We start from the raw sequence: 25,263 nt of genomic DNA, 5'->3' as shown, positions 1-25,263 counted from the left end.
AGCTTCTCAATTGTAAGTGTTTATTTAATGAAGTGTTGCTTCTCCACTTCACCAACTCCTGCACTCTGTTTGTTTTCATATTTACTGAACTAAAAAAATGTAATATATTGCTTAGTCCAGAACATACTATACATGTGGAAAGTTACACATTCCTCCTAACAATACTAGTCCTAAATGGTATTATAGGAAAATTTTGCTAACAGGTACTTCTTTTCTGATATACATGGCAACCAGTGGGAATACTTTCCTCTTTCTCATCCACTGAGGCATGCAGGAATTCAGATACAAGTGGGTTATACTGCTGCTTACAGGAGGTTTGGACAAACATTAGAATTTGTATGCCAGCCCTGTATAACACCACCTACTACCCATAATGCCTGGGGGTTTTCTCTAGCAGGGGGTTTCAGCCTCAGTCCCCCACAACAGATGTTTCCCTCTTCATCAGGATGTTGCTCCTTCTACATTTCATATTCCTCGCTACATGGCCATGGACTTTTCTCTGGCCCGGGGTGGGTCAATAGGGTCCTATAACCGTGTTTTGTGGTTACGGTTAGGCATGTCCTGTGGAGTTCCTTTGTCAGACCCCAGAGAGACCTCTGGGTTCTAGAGTGCATTTTTTTGTACATCTTCATTTACTTCTGGTGGCCCCTTTTTCACAAGTCCAGGATTAAGTTATAACTTTAATTCCTGCCTACCCTTGTAGGAATGCCTTTCAAGCACCCTACCTCCAGCTTATGTCATGGAAAGGCACCCTGAGGTCTCAACTGATTTCATGGGTCACTTCACAACCCTTATGAGCTATTGCACTGTGTTTGAATCTATAATCCCTGGATATCGTATCTAACCAGATTGGTTGTCTGGCTGGGCAGTAACGGTCTTATGGTGTTTTTCTTTCCTGAAGTTTAGTAATGCACAGTTTGGTCTTTCCTTGTGGACCTGGTTTTGCCCGATGCTCCTTCAGGTGACCTGTTGACCACATCTGTATTGGGTCTGTTCTTCCTTATCGGGAAAGGTTTCACCAGTTTTGGTGGGTTTTTAGTTTCACGGCCTCATTCTGGTTTAGGCTCAGTCTTCGGTTTGAGCTCTATGGCCCTGATCTCTATTCTAACTTTGTGCATCAGGTTGATCCTTTGTGGCCTCCCCTTAGGAAGCATCCCTTGTCTTTCAGGGAACTTCACCTCATCTGGTTCAGTTTTGCACTTGGTTCTTCAGGTGGTTCTTAGTTGCAGACAGTCCCCGGTCACTTCTTGTGAGCCTGTTGCCAACCCCTCAGTTTTTACTGCTTTTGGACGTTCCAGTCGTATCTGAATGTCCGAGTCCCTCAATGAGAGAGAAAATCCTTTTCCTGGAATGTGTGACGGGACACCGGTCCTTCCCAGGTGTTCTCGCCCTTGGTACTGCTTTTCCACAAAACCGGGGCACACTGGGTAAAGGATGATTTATATTGGGGGGGCTGGTTACATTTTCTTGTTTGCCATTTTCAAACCTCTACATATCCGTATATATGAATTCTTGTGTCCCTTAATGGACTCCAAGAAAAGGATTTTATGGCAAGTACAAAAATGCTATTTTTATTTTTTAAATCTGGACTGCAGAAACGACAGATGTAAGCTGATTGCTTGCCATGGGCAACCGAAAACGTTTTATAGCATATATATCCGTCACAAAGCTTTGTGAGCCTGTGTTTCCATATCTGCATTTTACTGTAGTGCTTAAACAATTGTACTTGCTTAGTTGTTTGCTGCGGTTTCTACAAAAACCTTCAATCCACGGGGATAAGTAAATAACATGGGGAAGCGCACTGTTCTGCATGAATGCCGAGAGCCGCTGCTTTGTTCAAGGAAACGGCAAACCTCGATTTCTTCCCTCTTTGCTGTCGTGTTTTTGTTTGAAGTTCAAAAAATAAAGCTGCCTCTCCCCCTTTTGGATATATTTTATTCTGGTCATTATGAAGAAAGCCTGTATAAAATGTCCTTCCTCTAAGCAGGGTTCTTGTAGTCTGAACCCAGAGTGTGGAAGTGGCCTGATGACTCTATTGTTGTTGTGCTTCTGTTGACCAAACCAGTTTAATTTGTCTGACATGCATTTTATATCTTCCTTGTTTTTTCAGCCCAGAAGGCTGGGAAGTTAAAATACTGCAGCTAACCTCAGTGTTTACTTTAGATGCATGAAATTAATAAATCTAAGCCTACATAAAAAGTAGCTTTCAGCACCTCAGCAGAATAACTATCAGCGCAACAAGCTTGTATAGTAAAATGAATAAAAGTACATTTACGTTTTTACCTTAAAGCGGTTCTGAGCCTAAAAAAAAATATTAAAAGCCAGCAGCTACTAATATTGCAGCTGCTGACTTTTAATAAAATCACACTTACCTGTCCCAGGGTCCAGCGATGTCGGCGGCTGATGACGAGCGATCGCTTGTCTCGCTGCTGCCCCCGCCGCCATCCTCTGTCAAGGAATCGGGAAGTGAAGCATTGCGGCTTCATTGCCCGGTTCCCTACTGCGCATGCGCGTCTCTTCTGGTCCCCCGCTGTGTCCTGGGAACTGTGTGTTTCCCAGAACACAACGGGGGGTGGGGCGTCTGCGGCGGTCTGCCCGGGAGTGGGTGCAGATACCTGGATTATGGCACCGTAGGGGGGGAGGGATCAGATTGGCGGAACTTCCCCTTTAGGGTGAAGAACCGCTTTAACCACTTGCCCACTGACCACTTAACCCCCTTCCTGCCCAGGCCAATTTTCAGCTTTCAGCGCTGTCAATCTTTGAATGACAATTGCGTGGTCAGACAATACTGTACCCATATGACATTTTTAGCATTTTTTTTTCACACAAATAGCTTTCTTTTAGTGGTATTTTATCACTATTGGAGTTTTTTTATTTTTTGCTAAACAAAGACTGAACATTTTGAAACTTTTTTTTTTTATTATTATTATTTCTTTTTTTATAGGTAATTTTTCTCCTCCATTGATGTGCACTGAGGGCTGCACTGACAGGCACTGCTTAGCAGTGCTGATATGCACTGGTGGGCACTGCTTGGCAGCAGTGGGTTGGTATTGATGTCCCGTTCACTCCAGACGGTAATCTGCTGTCAGCATGAGGAAAAAAACAATTACTGGCTCTGTTTACATCACTTGATCGGCTGTCATTGGCTGATAGCTGATCACGTGGTAAGGGGTCAGGATAAGGCCCTTACTCTGATCTGTGATCAGCCGAGTCTCATTGACCACAAATCGAACCATGCTCACCCTGCATGGGGCATGCAGGCAGCTCGTGCTCGGGTCCTGGCAATTTAGGCCTGCGCTGTAGCCGTCCTTCTGCTATAGCGCGGGCATTAAGAGGTTATAGTGGTTGTAAACCGCAGACACTCTATAGTGTGTACTTGTGTCAGTCCAGAGCATCTAGTGTCATTTCTGTCTGATGCGTTGTTCCTCTGTCAGCATTAGTCACTTCTGATGAGTTTTTCTGACATCAAGAGAAAAAAGGTGACGGGAGGGGCCTCCAGCAAATTGAAGGCCTCAGCTCTCTTCCTGTCTGCTGTGTGAAGAGGGGTGTGTCCCTTCCCAATCAGCTCTCACTGAGCTCTGCCGAGTGTGACCTCAACTCTTTACCCTCAGCTTTCTTAAAGGTAATGCAAGCTGTATAATTTCTGGACTTTCAATGGCAGAAGAGTAGACAGGCAGATAAACGGGTACAACTTATGTAGGAGGATTTGTTTAATCTCCGTGTATTACCTGAGGCCAGGCACCTCACTGGGTATATAGGAGGGTTTACAACCCCTTTAACGACAGCACCTCCTTGCTGTCTTGTACTTGGCTGCAACAGCTGGGATGACTAGTTAGAAGATAGATGTATATGGTCAGAAAAGACAAGTTGCAGCGCCCTCACAAAGGAGCACACCCTGGATTAAGTAGCAGAATCCATACCTGGGCGCTCTGGCTCCAAAGTGTCTTCTGTCCACTGAATATGAAACACAGTCAAGCTGGCCATACATTATACAATTTTCTTGTTCAATTTCCTTTAGATTTACCTTTTATTTATGTAGTACTCCTGATTGCATACAAATTGAAAGTATTTAGGTTTGATCTCATATTTTATATGGTTTTGGTTAATCTAAAGAAAAATTGTAGAGAAAATTGTTCAATGTATGGCCAGCTTTAATAGTGCCAGCTTGCTTTGATATCGCTACTATGCCATGAGTAAATTCTTCTAAAGAATTTTGGTGTTGCCGGCTCTTTCTATTAACTTTGTAGATGTATATTGTATAGTAACCCATCAGACTTTATTTGATGGTTTTCAAGTAATCATTTTCGATCCCTGTATGCGGATTCCTGTCAAAGCCACTCCTGTGTCCTGTAAAAGTTGACAGCTAAACACTCATATGAAATACATGGGAGCTGATTTACCTGCCAATAGATTTGGATATCTGCCCATTCAGTCCTGAGATTACAAAAAAAAAATTCACAATCCCAGCTTTTACTTCCACCGGCCCAGACGCGACGTCAGAACATTGAGCCCAGGCCTCCGAGAGTCAGAGATTGCCGGGGACCATTTGTCCCTTGGAAATCCTCTATGGCTAACTTCCACCGGCAGTGGATTCATTCTCCAGTTTGCCCATTGTTCAGGCGCCCCGGGAGAAGCATGGGGGGGCATCCCCTCCCGGTGCCTGTAAGTACGATCAATCAGCTGAACAGCAGTTATGATTGTTATTACAGTGAAGGGGATTGCCGGTGGAAAAGATTGATGTCTGAATGATGCCTGTAGCTGCAGGCATCGTTCAGATATCACCACTGAAAGCCCAGGACTTCACAGTCGGCACGTAGTTAAAGTGGGTGTAAACCCACTTTATCATTTTCCTGCAATCCCCTGTTAGATAATGCTATATCTCCACGGGATGTGCTTTATTAAAAAAATGTACCTTATTTCACAGTGGCGTTCACTTAAGTGTCTGCTGTTTCCCCTTCCGATTTGACAGCTTCAGCATGAGAACCCGTGCTATCGCCGGTCGGGCGGAGGAGGAGAGAGGTAGCCAGTCACGTGAGTGCAGAATGGCGCTTAGAAATTGGGTATACACCGACCATTTATATATATATATATTTTAAAGCACAAACGCTGGAGACATTGCATTATCTAACACAGGGGATTGCCAGAAAAGGATAAAGTTATGATGGCGAGGGGAAGGGCGGGCAATATCACAAGCTGGCAGGGAGGGGGGAGCGGACAGAGAAGAGACCACATGAAGGAGGCTCATAAACTGATCAGTGTCAGGGCTCTGCAGCCAAAATAAACCGTGGTCAATTTATAGTGGGGAGGGCAGGATCAGCCAGGTATTTCAGGTGATACAGGGGGCCAAATGACACAGCACAAGTACTGTGCTGTTCATACTTTAAAGAGACCGGATCTTTTTTTTATTTATTTTGTTTTGCTTATTGTAGCAAGCGCTTTAAGTTTCATAATTTACTTCAAAAAATGACTTTAAAACATTGTACACCGTGGTGGGTTGACGGCTTCCTTGGAGTTTTTCTCTCCAGTCTGAACCCTGTGCTGAAGGCAGACTGTTTTGTGGAAGGAGAGTTAAATGTCAAATAACATCCTTCAGCATTCTTTGTTATTCCGACAACAGATTTGTCATTCTAGTAGATTATAGTAATATCTATTAAGCCTTGAACTGAGGCAGGAGATGAGACCGCCTGTTTGCCTGACATTTTTTCCAACTGAGAAAACAAATAGTTATGGCTACCCCTTTAACTGTACAGTTTAAGAAATTTAGATTTATACAATTTTTGTATGATTTTATAGCTTCATATAACTTTTTTTTATTTTTATTTTTTTATTTTTTTTGCATTTGCTTCTTATTTACCACCCAATAAATGGCCACACTTGGTAGGTAGTCTTTGGTTGCTTTATGTTAAAAGTGCTATTTACACCATTGTGCAGGTTTTGTGCATACTCGTTATGCCGCACATTATTTTATATTGTGTTTAGGCAGCCATTTATTTAAATAAGCTGCCTAATACACCAGAAATGCACCATGTACTGTTTTCTGTAACTTGGTTCACTGCAGTGTTACCATGCGGTGTGATGCGCTGCAACATGTTGCATTTGGCTGCCACTTAGAATGAATGAATGTCAACGCATCGAACTTCTTGGCTCTCTTCCCGTCTGTCTTTGGGTGTTCCAACTCTGATAGCAGCAGGTAAAAATCCAGTGCAAGTGTTGAACAGACCTGGGATCTGAAGCACAGATATCTCGCCACCAACCTTCACAGGAAACTGTCAGCTGGCTTAAAGGGGTTGTAAACCCGTCTTCAATGTATTAGGGTGAAAAACCTTCTGTTGTTCAGCTCCCCAGACCCCAAACCCCCTCTTTTACTTGCCCAAACCTGATTGTTCCATTAGGGACAAGCACAGCAGCTCCAGCCGCTATCTTGGGTCCTTATCGGATAGATTGATAGCAGCAGGAGCCATTAGCCCCCGCCGCTGACAAGCAAATCCAGTGATATGGGAGCTGGGGGCAGAGCCGAGTCCTGCTGTCTGTGTCAGTGGACACAACAGCAGGACTCAGGAGCACGCCTCCACCCATGAAATGCAGCTCTCCGTGGGGGCACTCGATAAGAGGAGGGGTCAGGAGCACCGCTGGGGGACCACAGAAGAGGAGGATCGGGGCCGCTCTGCACAGAGGGGGCAAGTATGACATGTTTGTTTTGTTTAACCTTTGCTTTCCAGAATTTACCAAAATTGACATATTCTCATTGGGTGACCTGACTTGGAAAGTATCTAAAAACCAAACCCAACAAAAAACTATTTCCAGTGACAAAATATTTGCACCTCTGTATTATGTATCCAAAGATACAGATGGAGCTTCCTCACAATGGATACCAGCTTTTATCTTTTTTGTCATTGCCCCCCTTCACCAGGGACCCTTTCTGGCTTCTGTGGAAATTGGGGTTTGTTGCTTTTATGTTCCCATTTTATCAGCTGATTAGTGATTGCTGCATTGCTCTGTGGGGCCCAAGCCAGTTCTTGAGACCGTCCAATGCACCGCTTTGACCTGATGGTAAAACCATTCCTTTGAGGCAGTTCCATACGTTTCCATAGGGATTATACTTGGGTGACTTACAGCTCCCTTCTTTTTTTTTTTTTTTTTTTTTTTTATTATTGCCAGTGTCCAATCTTTTTATAGGCAGCAGTATAAACCAGAGGTTAAAGACATGCTGTGTCTTTCAGTGAAATGGCACATTTATGAGGAATTTACTTTAAGAAGCAGAAGTGCCCTCTAAGATGCCAGAGGTTCCTTCTTTGGGTACAATGTGCTAATGGTTGTAAACCTTTAGGGGTCAGGCAGTGCTCATTTTTTATATACTGCAGTATATTGGCACTGAGCCTGTAATATAGCCATTGGCAGTCTATTAGAAGAAGCTAAAATTCCCCTAATAATGGGACTTTTCTGCCACTTCAATAACGTAGAGAATAAAGTTAATAAAAACAGATTTTGTTAACATCACTATATACAAGAAACACGAGCACAGAGTGTACATGGTATGAACAGCTATTAATACACCAACTGGGAGAGCTATGATGATACAAGATCGCTTCCTCCAGTTGACGCGTTTCAGTGAGTATACAATACATCTACATCAGTGGTATGAGGAAAATCCTTTGTCTAGAATACAAATACATAGATCAAAAACATGTATTTATCATAAGACCCCTTTCACACTGCCAGCGGTTTTCAGGCGCTACAGCGCTAAAAAAAGCAGCTCCTTTCAAACCGGAGCGGTGCGCTGTCTGGGCGTCACAAAAAGTCTTGCCAGCAGCTTCTTTGGAACAGTGAACTCACCTCTGCTCCTCGTTGAAATCAATGGGGCAGCACTGCGATAACGCCACTCCGGCGCAGTTTTGCGGGTGGATTTAACCTCTTTTCGGCTGCTAGCGACATGGTGTGAAAGCTGAATTGGTGTATGTTCAGCCAATTTTTCTATTATGTCTAAGGCTTGGTCAATCAGATGGTGTTATATAGGGCTGAAACGATTAATCGATATAATCGATAATGAAAATCGTTGTCAACGATTTTCATTATCGATTAGTTGGTCCGCACCATGCGATCCGCGGAGCGGGCCGTGGCCTTAGGAAAGGCCCGGCTTCGGCCTAGCTCCGGAGCTGGCGGCCATCTTGGTACACCCGGCGGCGGCGAGCTGCGCGCTGACGTCACCCCCAGCACGCGTTGTTCAGACTGTGTCAGCCCAAGTGAAGGAATTCTGGAGGAGTCACGCTGGATGCCTTGCCTGCCCTCATTCAAAACTTCTTTTATGCAGGTACCACTACATTTATTACCTAATCTAACCTAATAACTAACTACTATCTATATTAGATAGCAGTTATTATCTAATCCTATCTAAGCCTTTCCACTTGCTCGGCACAGCCACTTTGTTGATTTAAATAAAAGGTACAACACTATCTCCCCCCCCCCCAATAAAATGCAGCTTATTACAAGCATAAAAACATAGCCTATCACTGACGATTTGCGCCAATAGGCATCCCGGGACTCATCACGGCGGTCTGTTTGGAGGAACTTTGGTCGGTGGTGAGCTTGGCGCAAATCATCAGTGATATGCTGACTATGTTTTTATGCTTGTAATAAGCTGCATTTTATTGGGGGGGAGATAGTGTTATACCTTTTATTTAAATAATGTGGCTATAGGGGGCGGGGATAGTGTTATTTTTTTTTGCTGATCCGAAAATTGATCCGATCCACGACTCTGATCCAAGGAACGATCCGATCCGTGAGTTTTTTGATCCGTTGCACCCCTAGCCCGCACCTTCCCCCCCTGCCGGTCCTTTAGAATCCTGTGTATTCTCCCGTGTCCTACGCATGCACCACATCCATGAGCACGCAGCTACGCCTGCTTGCATTCTTCACCCAGCTGACGTCCCGCCAGCAACACGCCTGCGCTGCTTTCGGCTGCTCCTCCCCCCTCTACCCAGCAGCCTTCCGATAGACCCAGCGCAGGCGCGGCAAGCCCTCGCCGGGCCGCTTTCCAGCGCTGCCGTGATTGAAGGTTGTGCTCTGCACATGCGTGCATCCATCTCCCGGCTTCGGGGTGCCCTTCGCTCCATTCGGAGGAGTCGGCCGAGTCACGTGTGGTGGGTCCGGACTGAGACTCCGCCCCACACCACCCCGGAACACCAAGGAGGAGCCGCTGTCACCATGAAGGAGTGAGAAAACCCGAGACACCGGAGGGAGGGAGGGGAGCACTGAGAGGAGGTGGGGCAGTGACACCATGTGAGAGGGGAGGAATGTGTCATCTATACTGGGGGGGACACGTGTGTGTGTGTGTGTGTGTGTATTTCTCCCCTTTTTTTCAGTTTTTTTTTTATCCGATTAATCGAAAAAATAATCAGCCGATTAATCGATTATGAAAATAATCGTTAGTTGCAGCCCTAGTGTTATAAATACATTCCATGTTTCAGTTAAATACGACGTTTGAAAATACTGCTCCTCTGCTCAGCCGTCAGAGTAATATGTACCATTATACTTCAGAGACAAATGGTGGAGGGCTCCACCCACAGGAGAAAGGGAACTAGTACCACTGAAGCAGTGTATAAGGGAAGGAAAAAGGGTGGGGGGGGGCCAGGGGTGCCGTTTGTTGTACCTTTTACTGGGCTTTAAGGGCATTCAGGGGCATAGTGTCACAGCAGCTATGGAGCTTAAACCTGCTTTTAAAGGAGAATAATTGCCCAATTTGGCCATACTTCTCCTGTGAGTCACTGGACTGCACTTGGTACTGCACTCTTGTGACCCAGATTCATCCAACAGTCAGCTAAAACCCCCTGTTGGCTGACATAACAGAGCCACTACAGGCTCTGCAGGGATCCTGATTCTACCAACAGTCAGCTAAAACCCCCTGTTGGCTGACGTGACAGAGGTAGTACAGGCTCTTCAGGGATCCCTACAATAATGTTGTGATTCCCCCCAGATACCTGACCAGCAGCTGGCTCAGCCTCTCAGCTGTGCCTCTTAGAGCCTGAGCCACCTGCTCCCACCCCATCCACAGTGAGTGCTGGAGAAGAACACAGAGCCGGAGACTGACAGTCACTGCTCTGTGCTCACAGCGGACCCGAGTAGAGGTGATCGCATAGTTCTAAGTGTTTGACCCACACTTCATTTTTTTTTTTTAAATACATTATTTTCAACTCTACATAGGCTAATCTCCCCTTCAATCCATCATGAATGCTGCTGCCAGACTCCTCCATCTTGCCAATCGCTCAGTGTCTGCTACTCCTCTCTCTGTCGCTCCACTGGCTTCCGCTCACCCAACAAATTAAATTCAAAATACTAACGACTACTTACATAGCCATCCACAATTTAACCCCCAGCTACATCACTGGCCTAGTCTCAAAATACCAACCTACTCGTCCTCTTCATTCTTCTCAAGAGCTCCTCCTCTCTAGTTCCCTCGTCACCTCCTTCCATATTCGCCTCCAGGAACTTCTCCCGAGCCTCTCCCATCCTTTGGAACTCCTTCCCTCAATGTGTCCAATTATCTCCTACTCGATTAGCTCTTAGACGATCCTTGAAAACCCTCCACTTCAGAGAAGCCTCTCCTAGCCACACCTAACAATGGCATTTTCATTTTCTCCATCGGTTCACCCCACATAGTTATTACATAGTGTATCACTTGACCCTCCCTCTAATGAGCAGAGCTCTCTGATTCCTCCTGTATTGAATTGTATTGTAACTGTACCATCTGCCCTCATGTTGTAAAGCATTGCCCAAACTGTTGGTTCTATATAAATCCTGTATAAGAATAATATGGACTTCTAATCAACAAAACAGTTTTCCTGAACTAGTAGTGCTAGCTAGGGGTGTGCTAGCATTGTTTTAAGATCTGTGGAGGATACATATTTATGTAACTTCATAATCCCTGAGAAAGTTGCATGGCAGACTTGGCCTGTTAACCTGTTCCAGAGGGATCCTACTAATTGGACACTTGTTTGCAAGATTACTGTACTGTTTAAAAATGAAACCTCTATTGTAGGTAGACAGGAGACTTGCCATGACCATAGGAAGAGTTCTGTAAATGTTTTTTTTTTAAAGGAAATTTGCAGTTTTGTGCATAATTTTATATATATACAAGACAAAAAAATCCCAGTTAAATGTAAAATACAGTATTTATAATTGGGGGTGAAGTCATCTTTCCAGCCAGCAGGTGGCTTTCACGTTTCATTTTTCATTTATTTCAGGTGAGTAAGGCTCAGTATGATGATTTATTGAGGCAAAGAGGACTATGATTCAAGCTTTGCCGGTTCACACGGGTGACACGACTTGCAGCGCGACTTACAGGCGCGACCTGCACACGACTTCAGCAGCGACTTGCAAAACTACTTCTGTATAGAAGTCAATGCAAGTCACCTGAAATCACTCCAAAAATAGTACAGGAACCTTTTTCTAAGTCGGAGCGACTTGAGTCGCTCCTATTAGAACGGTTCCATAGTACAGAACGGAGCGTGACAAGTCGCTCCTGTGTGAACCGGCACTAAGGGATCTTTAACACTTTTACTGCATGCACATTACGTGCGTTTTACAGCTCGTTATTTTAAATGGTCCTCCTTTCTCTCCTACATGTAAAATTCATATTTTTTTTGCTAGATTACATAGAACCCCCAAACATTGTTTTTTTTAGCAAAAACCCTACAGAATACAATGGCGGTCGTTGCAACTTTTTATCTCGCCCGGTATTTGCGCAGCAATTTTTCGAACACTTTTTTTTTCTTAAAAAAAAAAAAAAGTTTCATGCTTTTAAAAAAAACAAAATAGTAAAGTTAACCCTATTTTTTTGCATAATGTGAAAAATGAAGGTACGCCGAGTAAATAGATACCCAACATGTCACGCTTCAAAATTGCACGCGCTTGTGGAATGGCGCCAAACTTTGGTATTTAAAAATCCCCTTAGGCGACGCTTTAAATTTTTTTTACTGGTTACGTGTTTTGAGTTATAGAGGAGGTCTAGGGCTAGAATTGTTCTCGCTCTAACGTTCGTGGCGATACCTCACATGTGTGGTTTGAACACCGTTTTCATATGTGGGCGGGACTTACGTATGCGTTCGCTTCTGCATACGAGCTCACGGGGACAGGGGCGCTTTTTTTTTTTTTTTTGTTAATTTTACTTTTATTTTTTTAGTTTGACACTTTAAAAAAAAATAATCGATTACTTTTATTCCTATTACAAGGAATGTAAACATTCCTTGTAATAGGAATATGGCATGATCGGACCTATTTACCGTGAGATATGGGGTCAATAAGACCCCACATCTCACCTCTAGGCTGGGAAGCCTAAAAAAAAAAAAAAACGATCACGGCTTCCCAGCCGAGGCGGCACCGTTATTTGAATGCAGAGGCCGGGCGTGACGTCATAACATCTCGCCCGGCCTCCGAACGATCATAGAGACTCCGGAGACCATCTGGTCCACCGGAAATCTCTATGATCACCATGCGGGGGGCAGCGTATCCTGTGTCCGAATCACCCATTTTAAGCGGTGAGTCGGTAGAAGCTCTGGAGGGTGGCGGGAGGGGGGGGCGTCCCCTCCCGCCGCTCCTAAGAACAATCAAGCGGTGGAACAGCTGCTATGATCGATCTCATGGTGCAGGGAATCGCTGGCTGAAAATGGCAATATCTGAATGATGTCTGTAGCCTCAGGCATCATTCAGATATAACCCCCAGAAAGTCGAGGCCGTAATATGACGTGCCTTGGGCGCCAAGTGGTTTTAAACCCATGGGGGGGGGGCGGGAGCAACCTGCAAGGCAAAGGCATAATGAGCTAGTATGCATAGCATACTAGCTCATTATGAATAACTTACCTGAGAACGAAGCCCCCGAAGCGGTCCTCCGTCTTCATGTCTGCCGCTGCCATGGATCCCGGAGTGACTTCCGGGTCTCGCTGCTCCGGCACTGTGATTCGCCGTAGACAGCGGTGGCTGTCTCTTTGTAAATATCTCCTAAACCGTATAGGTTTAGGAGATATTTCTTGGACCTACAGATGAGCCTTAATCTAGGCTTACCTGTAGGTCAAAGTGGTTTGTAAGGGTTTACAACCACTTTAAAGCCAAACCTAACCTTTTTGGCAGTGCATTACCCTGTGGTACAATGCACTGCAACACAGGTCTTTTGCTTTAGTGTGTTGGGATGCAATGTGTACTGAATAGCACCGTAATGCACTAATACAGACATGGTGTTTGTGTCTTGATATTGTATGTGCTACTGCTGGGCAATAGTGTGAAGGGGTCTTATGGCTGGATTCACACCTGAGTGAAGTGTATTTAAGCTTCAGGCATTTTTGTTCCAAGTGGTGGGGGGTTGGGAAGACCAGTTTCTACAGGCTTAAAGAAAAGACTGAAATATACCAGAAAAAAAAACACAAATGCTCAATTTGCTCATTTACAGACCTTTCTTTTTTAAAGTCTTTGGGATTGAAAAGGCCCAATTGTACCTCAGTGTAGCAGTTGAAGCATCAAGGTACAAGTTACACTGTTATGTGACCGACCACCATTTAAATACATGGAATTTTATTTGTGCAGTGTTTTGTAGCTTTGAGCTTGTGAATGGGGCCTTCATTTCTAAAAACAGATTACTTTAAAAATAAAGATACATTTATACTAGTTTTGGATAATGTGTGTTTTCTTGTACATCACAGAACCATAGTAATTACTATGTGGGCTTATAGGCCACCTTCAGGTGGTAAACACTGGCACACCCTAAACGGGAAGTTTCCTCCCTATATAACCTACTGGGAGTATCTCAGTTTTTTCGCCAGTGTCTAAGCTGTTGGTCACGAGTAAAGATGTGCTGTGCTGAGCACTTTATTCTATGGGGGAAAAAATTCTCTAAAGGTGGGGATACCAGCAACTGACACTGCTGTATCCTCTGTGAATAAAAGTTTGACTTGTTCAGCAGACAATGCTCAAATGCTTGGGGATCCAACGGATGAAAAGTTGGAATTCCTATTAAACACTTTTTTCTCTGCCAGTTTGAGGGTTTCAGCCTGCGCTGACAGTAATTGGTCAATCCTTGAGAGCCCAGTTGAACCAGTGCTCAAGGTTATCCTGTTCAGCAGGCCCAGGATCTGGAAAGCTTCTAGCAGCTTTATGTTACAATAGTCGCTATGAGAGATTCTATCCTTCAGGCCTCGCACTTTCGCTAAGCGCCATGCAAGAAGCTCCTGGCCAGTTTTCCTTTTTGCAGTGAAGCGACTGTTTGGGGGTGATTTGGGTAATACATCCAAAGAATTTCTAGTGGAAAAAGTACCCCTTTGCCATTTAAGAAAAGAAGTAAATGTATTTAATTTTAACAAGCTCCTTCTCTAGTGCCAGGGGCATCAGCCTCCAGGCAGTCACGACTGCTTCCACTGTCAAATTCAAGAGGTAATCCTCAGGGTCAACCCCAGGGACAGAAGTCTTGGGGGAGGAAACCTACAAAATACTAAAGCCTCTTTTTTTGAGGAGGCGCCCTCGCTTACTCGAGTAGGGGGAATACTTCTGCAATTATCAAGGGTCTGGCAGGAAGAGTGTAGAGACAGATGGGGGGCTTCCTCAATAGCTTCAGGGTACAACTGGAGTTACAAAAGTTCCCGTCTCCTCGTTTTCTCAGATCCTAAGGATCCGTAGAAAAATAAGCCATTCTTTCAAGCATTGGACCATCTTTTGGCAAAAAAGTGACCATGGTGGTCCCAATGAAAGAGCAGGGGTTTGAGTTTTGTTCAAATCTTTTTTCACTGTGCCAAAACCGAATGAAGGTGTCAAACCCATTCTATATCAAAGATCTTAACCGGTTCCTGAATATCTACTTTTTCAAGATAGGAAATCTTGATTTTCAGTTTGTAGCTCTGCTTTTCAGTCTAGCTACTGCACCTTGACTGTTTACAAAGCTTCTGGTCCCTCCTCTATCCATATTAAGAGCCCAAGGTATAACAATTATAGTTTACCTAGACAATCTGCTCTTCATAGACCAGTCGGTAGCCCGCTTAGACCAAAGTATGGTCAACACATTCAACTATCTGGAATACCTAGATTGGATTCTTTACCTAGAGAAAACTTCCTTAAAACCATGAAGGGGGCTAGAATACTTGGGTTTCATCATAGATACACCCAGGAAAGGATATTCTTGCGCCAGACAAAGCTCAGCAACATAAAGGAGCTGATTCAGGTGGTCGAAGCAAAGAAGAATCCCTCTATTCAACTTTGCATGAGGTTGTTGGGAAAGAAAGTGGCTTCGATGCCATTCCTTATGCTCAGTTTCGTTCGAGGCTGCTGTAAAACAGTATCCTATCTGCTTGGAACAAGAAGGTCCAAGCTTTAGCTTTCCCAATGTGTCTGACTCCAAAAGTGCGCCGGAGCCTCAGTTTATAGTTAATAACCAAAAATCTGCAAAGGAGAAAATCCTTCCTATGGTTACCTGGAAAGTGGTAACATATGCCAACCTTTTTTAGGTTGGGGAGCAGTCCTGGAAGAGGCAACTGTCCAAGAGAAGTGGTCCAGATCATAAATGACCTTGCCCATTAACATTCTAGAGGTCCGGGCAGAGCACTTGGCCCTGAGGGCCTCAAGGTTCAGTTTAAGGAATTGCCCTGTCAGGATCCAATCCGAGCAGCAATGGCCTATATCAAGCATCAAGGGGGCACAAGAAGTTGTGCGGCCCAGAGAGAGAGGTTAATCACATCCTATCTTGGGCAGAAAACAGTGTACTTACCTGTTGGCTATCTTCATTCTAGGAATAGAAAATTGGCAGGTGAACTACTTGAGTCGCCAGCAGTTGTTCCCGGGAAAATGATTCCTTCACCCCAATATCTTCCAGTCAATATGTCAAAGATGGGGGATCCCAGACGTAGATCTGTTTGCGTCCAGGTTCAACAAAGAAATTTACAACTTTGTGTCAAGAACAAAGGATCTACTAGCATGTGGAACAGGTGCCTTGGTGTTCCCATGGAATCAGTTTTCACTGATTTATGCATTCCCTCCTATTCTGCCTACGTTCACGACTTCTTCGCAGGATCAAGCAGGAAGGGAAATCAGTGATTCTTGTGGCCCAGGAGATCTTGGTATGTAGAGATCATGGACCCTACCACCACGTCCAGACCTTCTCTCGCAAGGTCCGGTATTCCATCCTACCTTACAAACGCTAAATTTAACGGGTTGGCTATTGAGACCCACGTTCTGAAGAAACGTGGGCTGTCAAGTTCAGTGGTATCTACCTTGGTAAATACAAGGAAGCCTCCAGAATCACATATTAGAGTCTGGAAGGCATATATCTCCTGGGAGGAATCCAGGGATTGGCACCCCAGGAAGTATGTCATAGGTTCAATCAAGGATTCTACCTTTCTGCAGATGGGGTTAGAAATGAAGCTGGCCTTGAGTACTTTCTAAGATCAGGTCTCGGCCATATCGATATTGTTTCGACAACCACTTGCTTCGCATTCTTTGGTTCGTAGTTTTTTTTTTTATTTTTTTTTTTTTCAGGGGGTAACGTGGCTTAATCCCCTGGTTAGGTCACCCCTGAACCCTTGGGACTCTAATTCAGTTCTGTGGGCATTACAAAAACAGCCTTTTTGAGCCGATAAAACATATTCTCTCTTGGTCCTTTTGACAAGGAAACTAGTTCTTCTGGTAAACATATCTTCTGCTGGAAGGGTATCGGAGTTGGCTGCTCTTTCTTGTAAAGAGCCATATTCTTATTCACAAGGATGAGGTAGTGTTGCACCCTTCCTGTATAGGGTGTGCCAGTATCAATCACCTGAAGGTGGCCTATAACCCCCACATAGTAATTACTATAGTTCTGTGTCCCAGGATGTACTTCAAAGAAAAGGATTTTTTGCTTCACTGCCCTTGCAGGCAATTTTACTTTCCTCCCTGTTTAGATGGCCATTGTCACCAGGGCAGAAAATCAGTAAGGACTCGCATCTATGTTGCCTGGTAAAGAGCAATTGGTGGTGAATCACTTTTCAGAGGGTGTTTGACAGGCGTTAAGAGGCATTAGCTCTCCTCCCCTCCTGTTTTAACCCCTAAAAGCTCCAACCAATACAGTTGCGGGTGGCCCCATTCAGTTGAACAGGTTGTGACTTGGGGGGGGGGGGGGGGGGAGAGATGCAGGCATTGCACCCACAGCCTGTGTAAACCCCCCCAATTTGCCTTTGCAGCTTAAAGTGCAACTAAACTGTATCTGAGCACCGTAAACTAAAAACCCATTCACCCATCCATGCATGTCTCCATGCTTTATTTAGTTGTGAAATCACCAGCGGTTCTAGCTGCGGCTATCTTGAGTAAAGCCCCGTACACACTATCAGATTTTCTGCTGATATTATTTATTATTTTTTTTACAAAATTGTCATATTATCGGGTTATTTCTCACACGCAGCATATGCATGCAACAAAAACACCCCAAAAAACATTCTGCTACTCTTCCGAGTATGGAGATACCACATGTGTGAGACTTTTACACAGCCTGGCCACATACAGAGGCCCAACATTGAAGTAGTACCTTCAGGCATTCTAGGAGCATAAATGACACATCTCATTTCTCAACCACCTATAAAGCCCCATACACACTATCAGATTTTCTGCTGATTTTTTTCCTTCAGATTTACCAGAACCATATAATATGAGGTCAAATCTTAAGAGTTTCAATTTGTATGCAATCTGAAGACAAAAATCGGCAGAAAATCTGATCGTGTGTATGGGGCTTAAGGGCAGATGCTTCATGTAACCTATGCTTTTTGGAATCTGTCTGCCCTTAGCTAAGGCATGCAGGCAGGAGGGGGTGCTCGGCTAAAAAAAAGCCTCTCCAAATGGAAGAAAAAAAATGCCTATGAAGACTCTTGGGATGTATGATATTGTGGAAACATGGGGAAAAAAAAGGAGGGGGGTTTCCATGAAAATGAAATTGAAATATAACTTCTGGCTATTTACTATGCCTAGCAGCATGAGTGTTAAAAATAGTAAATGTTGATACAGAGAGCTCTGCTTTAAGGGGCCATCCGTATGTCTTTACACCACACAAGTGTAAATGATGCCTAAAGCTAGCCATACACATTAGCCACCTGCAGCTAAATACCAGAACAAAGACTACATCTGATTGGATGCAGGTGCTGTTCAGCTGACAGTTTTCTACCCGGCTCCTGAGATTTTTTTTAGTCAAACTTTGAGCTGGGTGGTGCCGACCATGGCCACCCACAGCTCCGTGTTTTGTGTTGTGTTTTTTTTTTTTTTGCTAATTCATCAGTAATCGGACAAAACTCAGGTTCTGCATAGCCACCTTTAACTCCTATTTACAGCTGTCGGTGGAATTACAGTAGAGAGACAATCTCCTATAAGGAATACTTGTGATGGTCACAGGCTGGGTTGCCACCAGTTTAGATCCTCTCCTATTACTTCATTGTGTCTGAGAGGGGAGATGAGCTGTCTCTTGTAGGGATTAACCACTATTGTTTATTTTCGGGGCGGATAGAATACCGATATTTCGGCCATCTCTCCTGCGGATAGCCGATATTTTATATATTTAAACTTTTCAAAAATAACAATTTTATGCACAAATCTGGTATAAACTGAACATTTTAATGTTTATCAAAAATTAAACTTTAAGGGCTCGTTCTTCACACTTTACGTGCTGGCACCCTGCTGTGGGTGGCTGGCTGGTCTGGCACCTTGCTGTGGGTGGCTGCTGGCTGACCTGACACCTTTATGTGGGTGGCTGGCTTGGCACCTTGCTGTGGGTGGATGGGTGTGTGGCTGCTGGCTGGCACTTTGCTGTGGGTGGCTGGCACTCACTTTGCTGTGGGTGGGTGGCTGGCTGGTCTGGCACCTTGCTGTGGGTGGGTGGCTGCTGGCTGACCTGACACCTTTATGTGGGTGGCTGGCTTGGCACCTTGCTGTGGGTGGATGGGTGTGTGGCTGCTGGCTGGCACTTTTCTGTGGGTGGCTGGCACTCACTTCGCTGTGGGTGGGTGGCTGGCACTCACTTTGCTGTGGGTGGGTGGCTGGCACTCACTTTGCTGTGGGTGGCTGGCACTCACTTTGCGGTGGGTGGGTGGCTGGCACTCACTTTGCTGTGGGTGGGTGGCTGGCACTCACTTTGCGGTGGGTGGGTGGCTGGCACTCACTTTGCTGTGGGTGGGTGGCTGGCACTCACTTTGCGGTGGGTGGGTGGCTGGCACTCACTTTGCGGTGGGTGGGTGGCTGGCACTCACTTTGCTGTGGGTGGGTGGCTGGCACTCACTTTGCTGTGGGTGGGTGGCTGGCACTCACTTTGCTGTGGCTGGCACTCACTTTGCTGTGGCTGGCACTCACTTTGCGGTGGCTGGCACTCACTTTGCGGTGGCTGGCTGGCTGGCACTCACTTTGCGGTGGCTGGCTCAGTGTGTGGCTACTGGCTGGCACTTTTCTGTGGGTGGCCGCTGGTTGGCCCTTTGCGGTGGCTGGCTGGCACCTTGTGGGTGGCTACTGCTGGTTGGCCCTTTGCTGTGGGTGGTTGGCTTCTGACTGGCCTGGCACCTTGCTGTGGGTGGCTGCTGGCTAGCATGTCCGTCAGTGGCGAGGGAGGCCTGTCAGATTCAGAATGTTAGGCCCAGTGCGTGGAGGCTTAATGACGTTGTGTGCCTTGCGCCCCTGCGCACTGGGTCTGCAGGCTTCTGGGCCCAAAAAAGATGGCTGCGGCCCGCGGAGACCAATATCGGTCTAGTTTGTGACAGTTGCAGATTTTTTGAAAAATGCTGATATCTGCTCACAATAATCGTCCGTCCCGACGATCGATTCCTAGTCTCTTGTTCCACCTACCGCTTAGTTCTACAAGCATCTGTCCTTCCATGCACACAAAGGTCTGTGTTTGCTGTGATATTAATGTGTTTATTGTTCAGACACACAAATTACAGCCCATTTGACATTTTACGTGGGGATTAGAAGAGGTTTTCCTTTGGTGGAAAATGAAACTCAGCAGCTGAACAGCTTTCCAGATGGACTAATAAGGAAGGCTGATTAGATTTGTATTGGTTTGCAAAGAACATACATCTATGGTAATATCAAATTGGAGAAGGGTTTGAGAGCTCTTCTTCTTGTTTGCCTTATCAGCAAACCGTATTGTAATATGCTGGTAGCAAAGTAGACGTCAACTGAAATGATTTTATCTGACAGCTGGAGTCATCCACAAGGTCATTCTGTCTATAGCAGATAAAGTGCAACTGAGTACATGAGCTGTGTGCCTTGGCAACTAGCAGATCTATTTGGATTCGGGTGTTGGGAACATCTCCTTTGTTTTTCAGTAATTTCAGACTTTTATGGTGGAATTCGACCCAGAACTTCCGCTTATCTGGTCCCATTCTCTCTCTCCATCCCCCCATGTCACATTTGGCACCTTTGGGGGATGGGGGGGCAGATACCTGTCTAATACAGTTATTTGCACCCACTTCCAGTGAAAGATCGCCGCAGTATTTGTGGCGATTTATACCATGTCCGGGCCCTCCTCCATCTCCACTCTGCTGTCTTCTCAGCGACACACCGGTCCCAAAAGACAGCAGGGACCAGTCAGAATGTGCAGCGAGACTCGCACATGTCCAGTAGGGAACTTCTCTGAAGCAGCTTCACTTCCTGATTCCCTTACTTAAGATGCCGGCCACCCAGAGCCGAGGGACAGGTCGGCTTCAGGAGAGGACATCACAGGACAGGTAAGTGTCCTTATTTTAAAACTCAGCAGCTGCAGTATTTGTAGCTCCTGACTTTTTATTTATTTTTTGTTATTCTTTTTTGGCAGGTGGAGCTCCAATTTAACTATTTGAATGTTCCATGGTCACAAGCATAGACATTACACTAAATACGGATTTTTCTTTTTTATGTTTTGGGTGCAGTATGGCATGGTTAGAACGGCTGTCAGACTGGGTCCCTACTGAGGGAATTCTCCAACTCATTTGACCTGGTCACCATTGTCACCAGGGCAGAAAGTGTTGAGAAATCTAAAATTTTCAATAGGTAAAGGTGGATTTACCAAATGCCATTACCAAATTTACCAAATGCCATCAACGTGGTTGTAAAGGTTGAAGGTTTTTTTTAAACCATGAAATCTATGCATAAAGGTATAAACCGCTTCTGTGTGCTGCTCCTCCCACAGCCCCCCCAATACTCACCTGAACCCCATCTTGATCCATAGATGTGCACAGGAGCCTCAGCTGTTCCGGGTCTCTCTCTATTGGCTGAGACACAAGAGCAGGACCCATTGGCTCTCACTGTTGCTGCTCCCTCCACAGCAACCCCCAATACTCACCTGAGCCCCATCTTGATCCAGTAATGTGCACTGGAGCCTCAGCTTTTCCAGGTCTCTTTCTTCATTGGCTGAGATACAGGCGCAGCCTGCTGTCAATCACAGCCAGTGAGGAGAAAGTGGGGGAGGAGCTAAGCCGCAGCTCTGTCTTATGGATGCATAGAACAACGCTCAGGAGCGAGCACCCACCAGTGCCCTTATAGCAAACTGTTTGCTATGAGGGGCACTGGTCAAGTGGAATGGGCCAGGAGTGCTGGCAGAAAACCCAAGCAGAAGAGGATTGCAAAACCATTACACAGAGCAGTAAGAGCCGGTTCACATTGAGGCAGCATGACTTGCAGCGCGACTGCCTTGGGCGACGTGCACACGCCAGCGGCAGCAACTTGTAAAATGACTTCTATATAGAAGTCAATGCAAGTCGCCTCAGGTCACCCCCAAAGTAGTACGGAAACCTCTTTCTAAGTCGGAGCGACTTGAATCGCTCCTATTAGAACCGGTTCCATTGTACAGAGCGGGATGCGACTTGTCAGGCGGCTAAGTCACCTGACAAGTCATCCCAGTGAGAACCGGCTCTTGGTATAACATGTTTGTTTTGTTTTTGTTTTTTAAAAGAAAAACTGAGCTTTAATATCCATTTTAAACAGTCCAGTGTAAGAACCTAAATGCCACCTGTTCAGATGACAGCCGTCTAAAAGCTGTCCCTCCCTTTAAGAGGATGTCATCTTTGCTGTGTATCCAGGACAGCAGAGAATGAGATCTCCCTACATGCACACACTGTACACTAAATTCACCAGCTTTGAACAAACATTCATCTTCCCGCACCTTGTTCCTGTGGCTGTGAGTAACAGTCTTGTCTCGGAAAGTGTCCATTACATTTGTGTGTTGCTTCATGCGTGCAAAAGTGTAATTAAAAGTGTTAAAAAAGGCAGCATAGTTATATTATCACGTGGTCATTAGGGGTTGAAATGAACCTGTTTTTAAGTCTCCAGATCAATATCTATATCTTCTCTACCAGTACTGCTGAAGGGCAGTGGCTGCTTTAATCTTAAAATCAATATCTGTCTTTGCAAAGTCCCTGGATTGCAAGGCCAGGCGTACACAGGGCCTTGACTTCCAGGAAAAGGCACCTTCTACTGGTACTATGCCAAGCCACTTGAGTTTAATCAGTCCAGTGCCATGACTTCTATGGGTCATTTAGGATCTGGCATTGAACTGTTAAGCATCAGGGATTATTAGTGCTAACGTGTGTAGTCAAGTCAAGACCCTGTGTGAACCCTTAGAGGTTCAGGATCCAGTGTCTCTAAAAGGCTTAAGATAAGTATTTGCAGGCACTACCAAGTGCTGTATGTTAGCAATGTTATTAAAGTACACCTGTCCATGAAAGTCCAGAGAAGAAAAGGTGACACATAAAAACTCCTCATAAAAAAAGTATAGAAAACTGTGGGCCAACATTTCCAAATGGAGCCAGTTGTGGCAAGTTTCCTTCATTCGGGACAGTTTGTAGTCCCCGCCTGGTTTACTTTACAGAACAAAACTTGTTGCTTAGCCAATACTCCGGGTTTATGGCCTGTCCATACAGACCTACATTACTTTAAATGTAATTTGGTTCAGTTACTTATGTGGAATGATAATTTTATCTGACAATAGGTAGATTTTGTTTTTTATCTAACAAAATCTGTTTATAGAGTTTTAAAGACTAGTCTTTAAAGTGTTACTAAACCCAGGACCCTGCATTCACTATATCTGGTCTCCCACAGTACACAGCACATGGAAATGTAATAACTTTAGTAAATATAAACTGCTAAATACCTTTGCTCGTCATTGGTATATAGCAGTCTTATGACGTCTATCAGTGTCTGGTTAAAGCTTGTAGGAGGAGTTTTCATTCTCCTCTGTCATGAGGTTGCAGGACCCCTGACCCTCTGTCTGGACAGTGCTGATTGGCCCTGTGCTGATCACATGCACTCTCCCAAGAAAAATAAACTCTAGCAATAGACACCCAAACTGAGCATGTGCAGAGAGCCTCCAAGGCTCTGAGCACTGTATCAGGATGTGGATTGTGGACAGTGGAGGAAGGGGAGGATCAGAGAAGTCAGGATCAAACAGCCTTTTCACACAATGCAGAGGATTAACCCTTTAGGTGCCAAAGTGAGTATAACCTGTATGCTTTACTGCATATACAGACTGATTTTTACTGTTGTGTGTTTAGCAACACTTTAATGGCGCCAAGTTAACCACCAAAATTCACTACTTGGGGGGAAAAATTGACAAAGAAGGTGGAAACCTGAATTCAGGCTGAAGTGTGCCCCCCCCCCCCTCCCACATCCCCCCCACCCCCACATACACACAATTGGGGAAAAATGGATTAAAAACAATATATTGCAAGGCTTTAGGCCAATCACGTGACACACAAGGTAGTTGATAGTCTTGGGTAATCTAGAAAGTATGCCTGATGTGATTGCATGGACACCATTCTCTATATTTTTATCCTGTGATTGCAGGGCGCTATGGTGATGCCCCATCAGCGGGGGCAAACTTACAGGATCCCCCCCCCCCCCACCACAGTAGTCCAGGTTGAGTGACAGTTGGCGTTATTCAGCCTGGAAGACTAAGGACATCTTGTGGTGAAAAGGAAGTATGGAAAGAAAAGTAACTAAGACACGTGGCTGAACGTAAATGTTGCTGATCGAAAACGTTCTAAAGAATTTGTGTTTTACACAGCTTTGTTTCTAAAACAATCCAGACTAAGAAGCAGCAATCTGTACGGTACAGATTAATGACGCTTTGCCTCAACTTTTTACAGAATATTTTATATTACCAAATTCCCCAACAATTATCCTTTAATTTGAATTAAAGTAGAACTATAGCCATTTTTTTCTCTCTGATAGAGCAAGGGAGTGTTTTAACCCCTGTCAGATTTTTTTTTATTTTTTTGCCTTCTGTGTCTCATTTTGAAGATTTCCCTTCACATCCTGTCCCATAGCCAAACAGGAAGTGGGAGGAAATCCCTGCAAATTAAGGGAATTCCTTGGGGAACCCCAGGCCCCCATTGGAAGATTTCCCATCTATTACTTTTCTAGGGGGACAACCCACAATTTGGGATTTTCTTTTACTTTCACTTTTAATGATAATGGTAAACGGGACAAATAGGGTGAATCTCCCGAACAGGCCACAGACAGCAATAAAAATTGACAGAGGGTCAAATCCCTCTCTATCCAAAACTAAAGAAAACATTTTGCCTTTAGTTATACTTTAATTGAAAGTGAATTTTTATCAAAAACATTTTCTTTTGTTTCTGGTAGAGGAAAGGCTTGGAAGTCTGTGAAGTCTGTAAAGTCTTTTATTGTCTGTGTACCCTTTTGTGAGAATGTCACTTCCTGTTTCTGTGACCACTTGGAAAATAAGTGGAGACTTTTCTCAAGGGGAACACCGACACTAAAATGTAAACTCTTGGGTTTTGTCAGAAAAATTCTTTGGTTAATGTTCCAGTTGACTTGTCCACATGAGATCAAGTAGCATTATTATGAACACATGAGAATGCAAATGATTATACTTGTTTGGTGAAAAAACTTCTATTTTATGAAATGATTAATAAGGTGTTAATGAAGGTCTTAACGTTTGCAACCACAACTGCGAGAAAGTGCTGTTTTTGTTTTTAAATGTTTTTTATTGCTGTGTGGTTGTATTTTCTGCATGTTTCCTGACTTAGAACATGGAAAGGCTGATTCTTCTGCTTTTATCTACAGTGTATCACATGCAACAAGACCTTTAAGAAGCTCTGGTCCCTACATGAGCATATAAAGATCGTCCATGGCTATGCCGAAAAGAAGTTTTCTTGTGAGATCTGTGAGAAGAAATTCTACACAATGGCCCATGTCCGAAAACATCTGGTCGGTAAGTTGTCTGGCCTTTCCTGTCATGTATGACAAGTGATGCTGTCTGCTCACTTTGAGCTCCAGACAGCGATTGAAATGGGT

At 44.7% G+C, this 25,263-nt stretch overlaps 1 protein-coding gene across 1 annotated transcript in view; it reads left to right on the top strand.

Annotated features, from left to right (window-relative positions):
- ZNF652 (zinc finger protein 652) overlaps positions 1-25,263 on the top strand; it is an 84,100-nt gene that overhangs the window by 38,528 nt on the left and 20,309 nt on the right. Inside the window, exon 3 of the mRNA XM_077459985.1 lies at positions 25,033-25,180. Within this exon, the coding sequence (XP_077316111.1) occupies positions 25,033-25,180 (148 nt within the window). The remainder of the gene's footprint in view (positions 1-25,032; positions 25,181-25,263) is intronic.

Source organism: Lithobates pipiens, unplaced genomic scaffold (assembly GCF_037356315.1).
Source record: "Lithobates pipiens isolate NorthernLeopardFrog02 unplaced genomic scaffold, aLitPip1_a1.2 Scaffold_28, whole genome shotgun sequence".
Taxonomy (NCBI): domain Eukaryota; kingdom Metazoa; phylum Chordata; class Amphibia; order Anura; family Ranidae; genus Lithobates; species Lithobates pipiens.
This window is presented reverse-complemented; position numbering and strand designations above follow the sequence as displayed.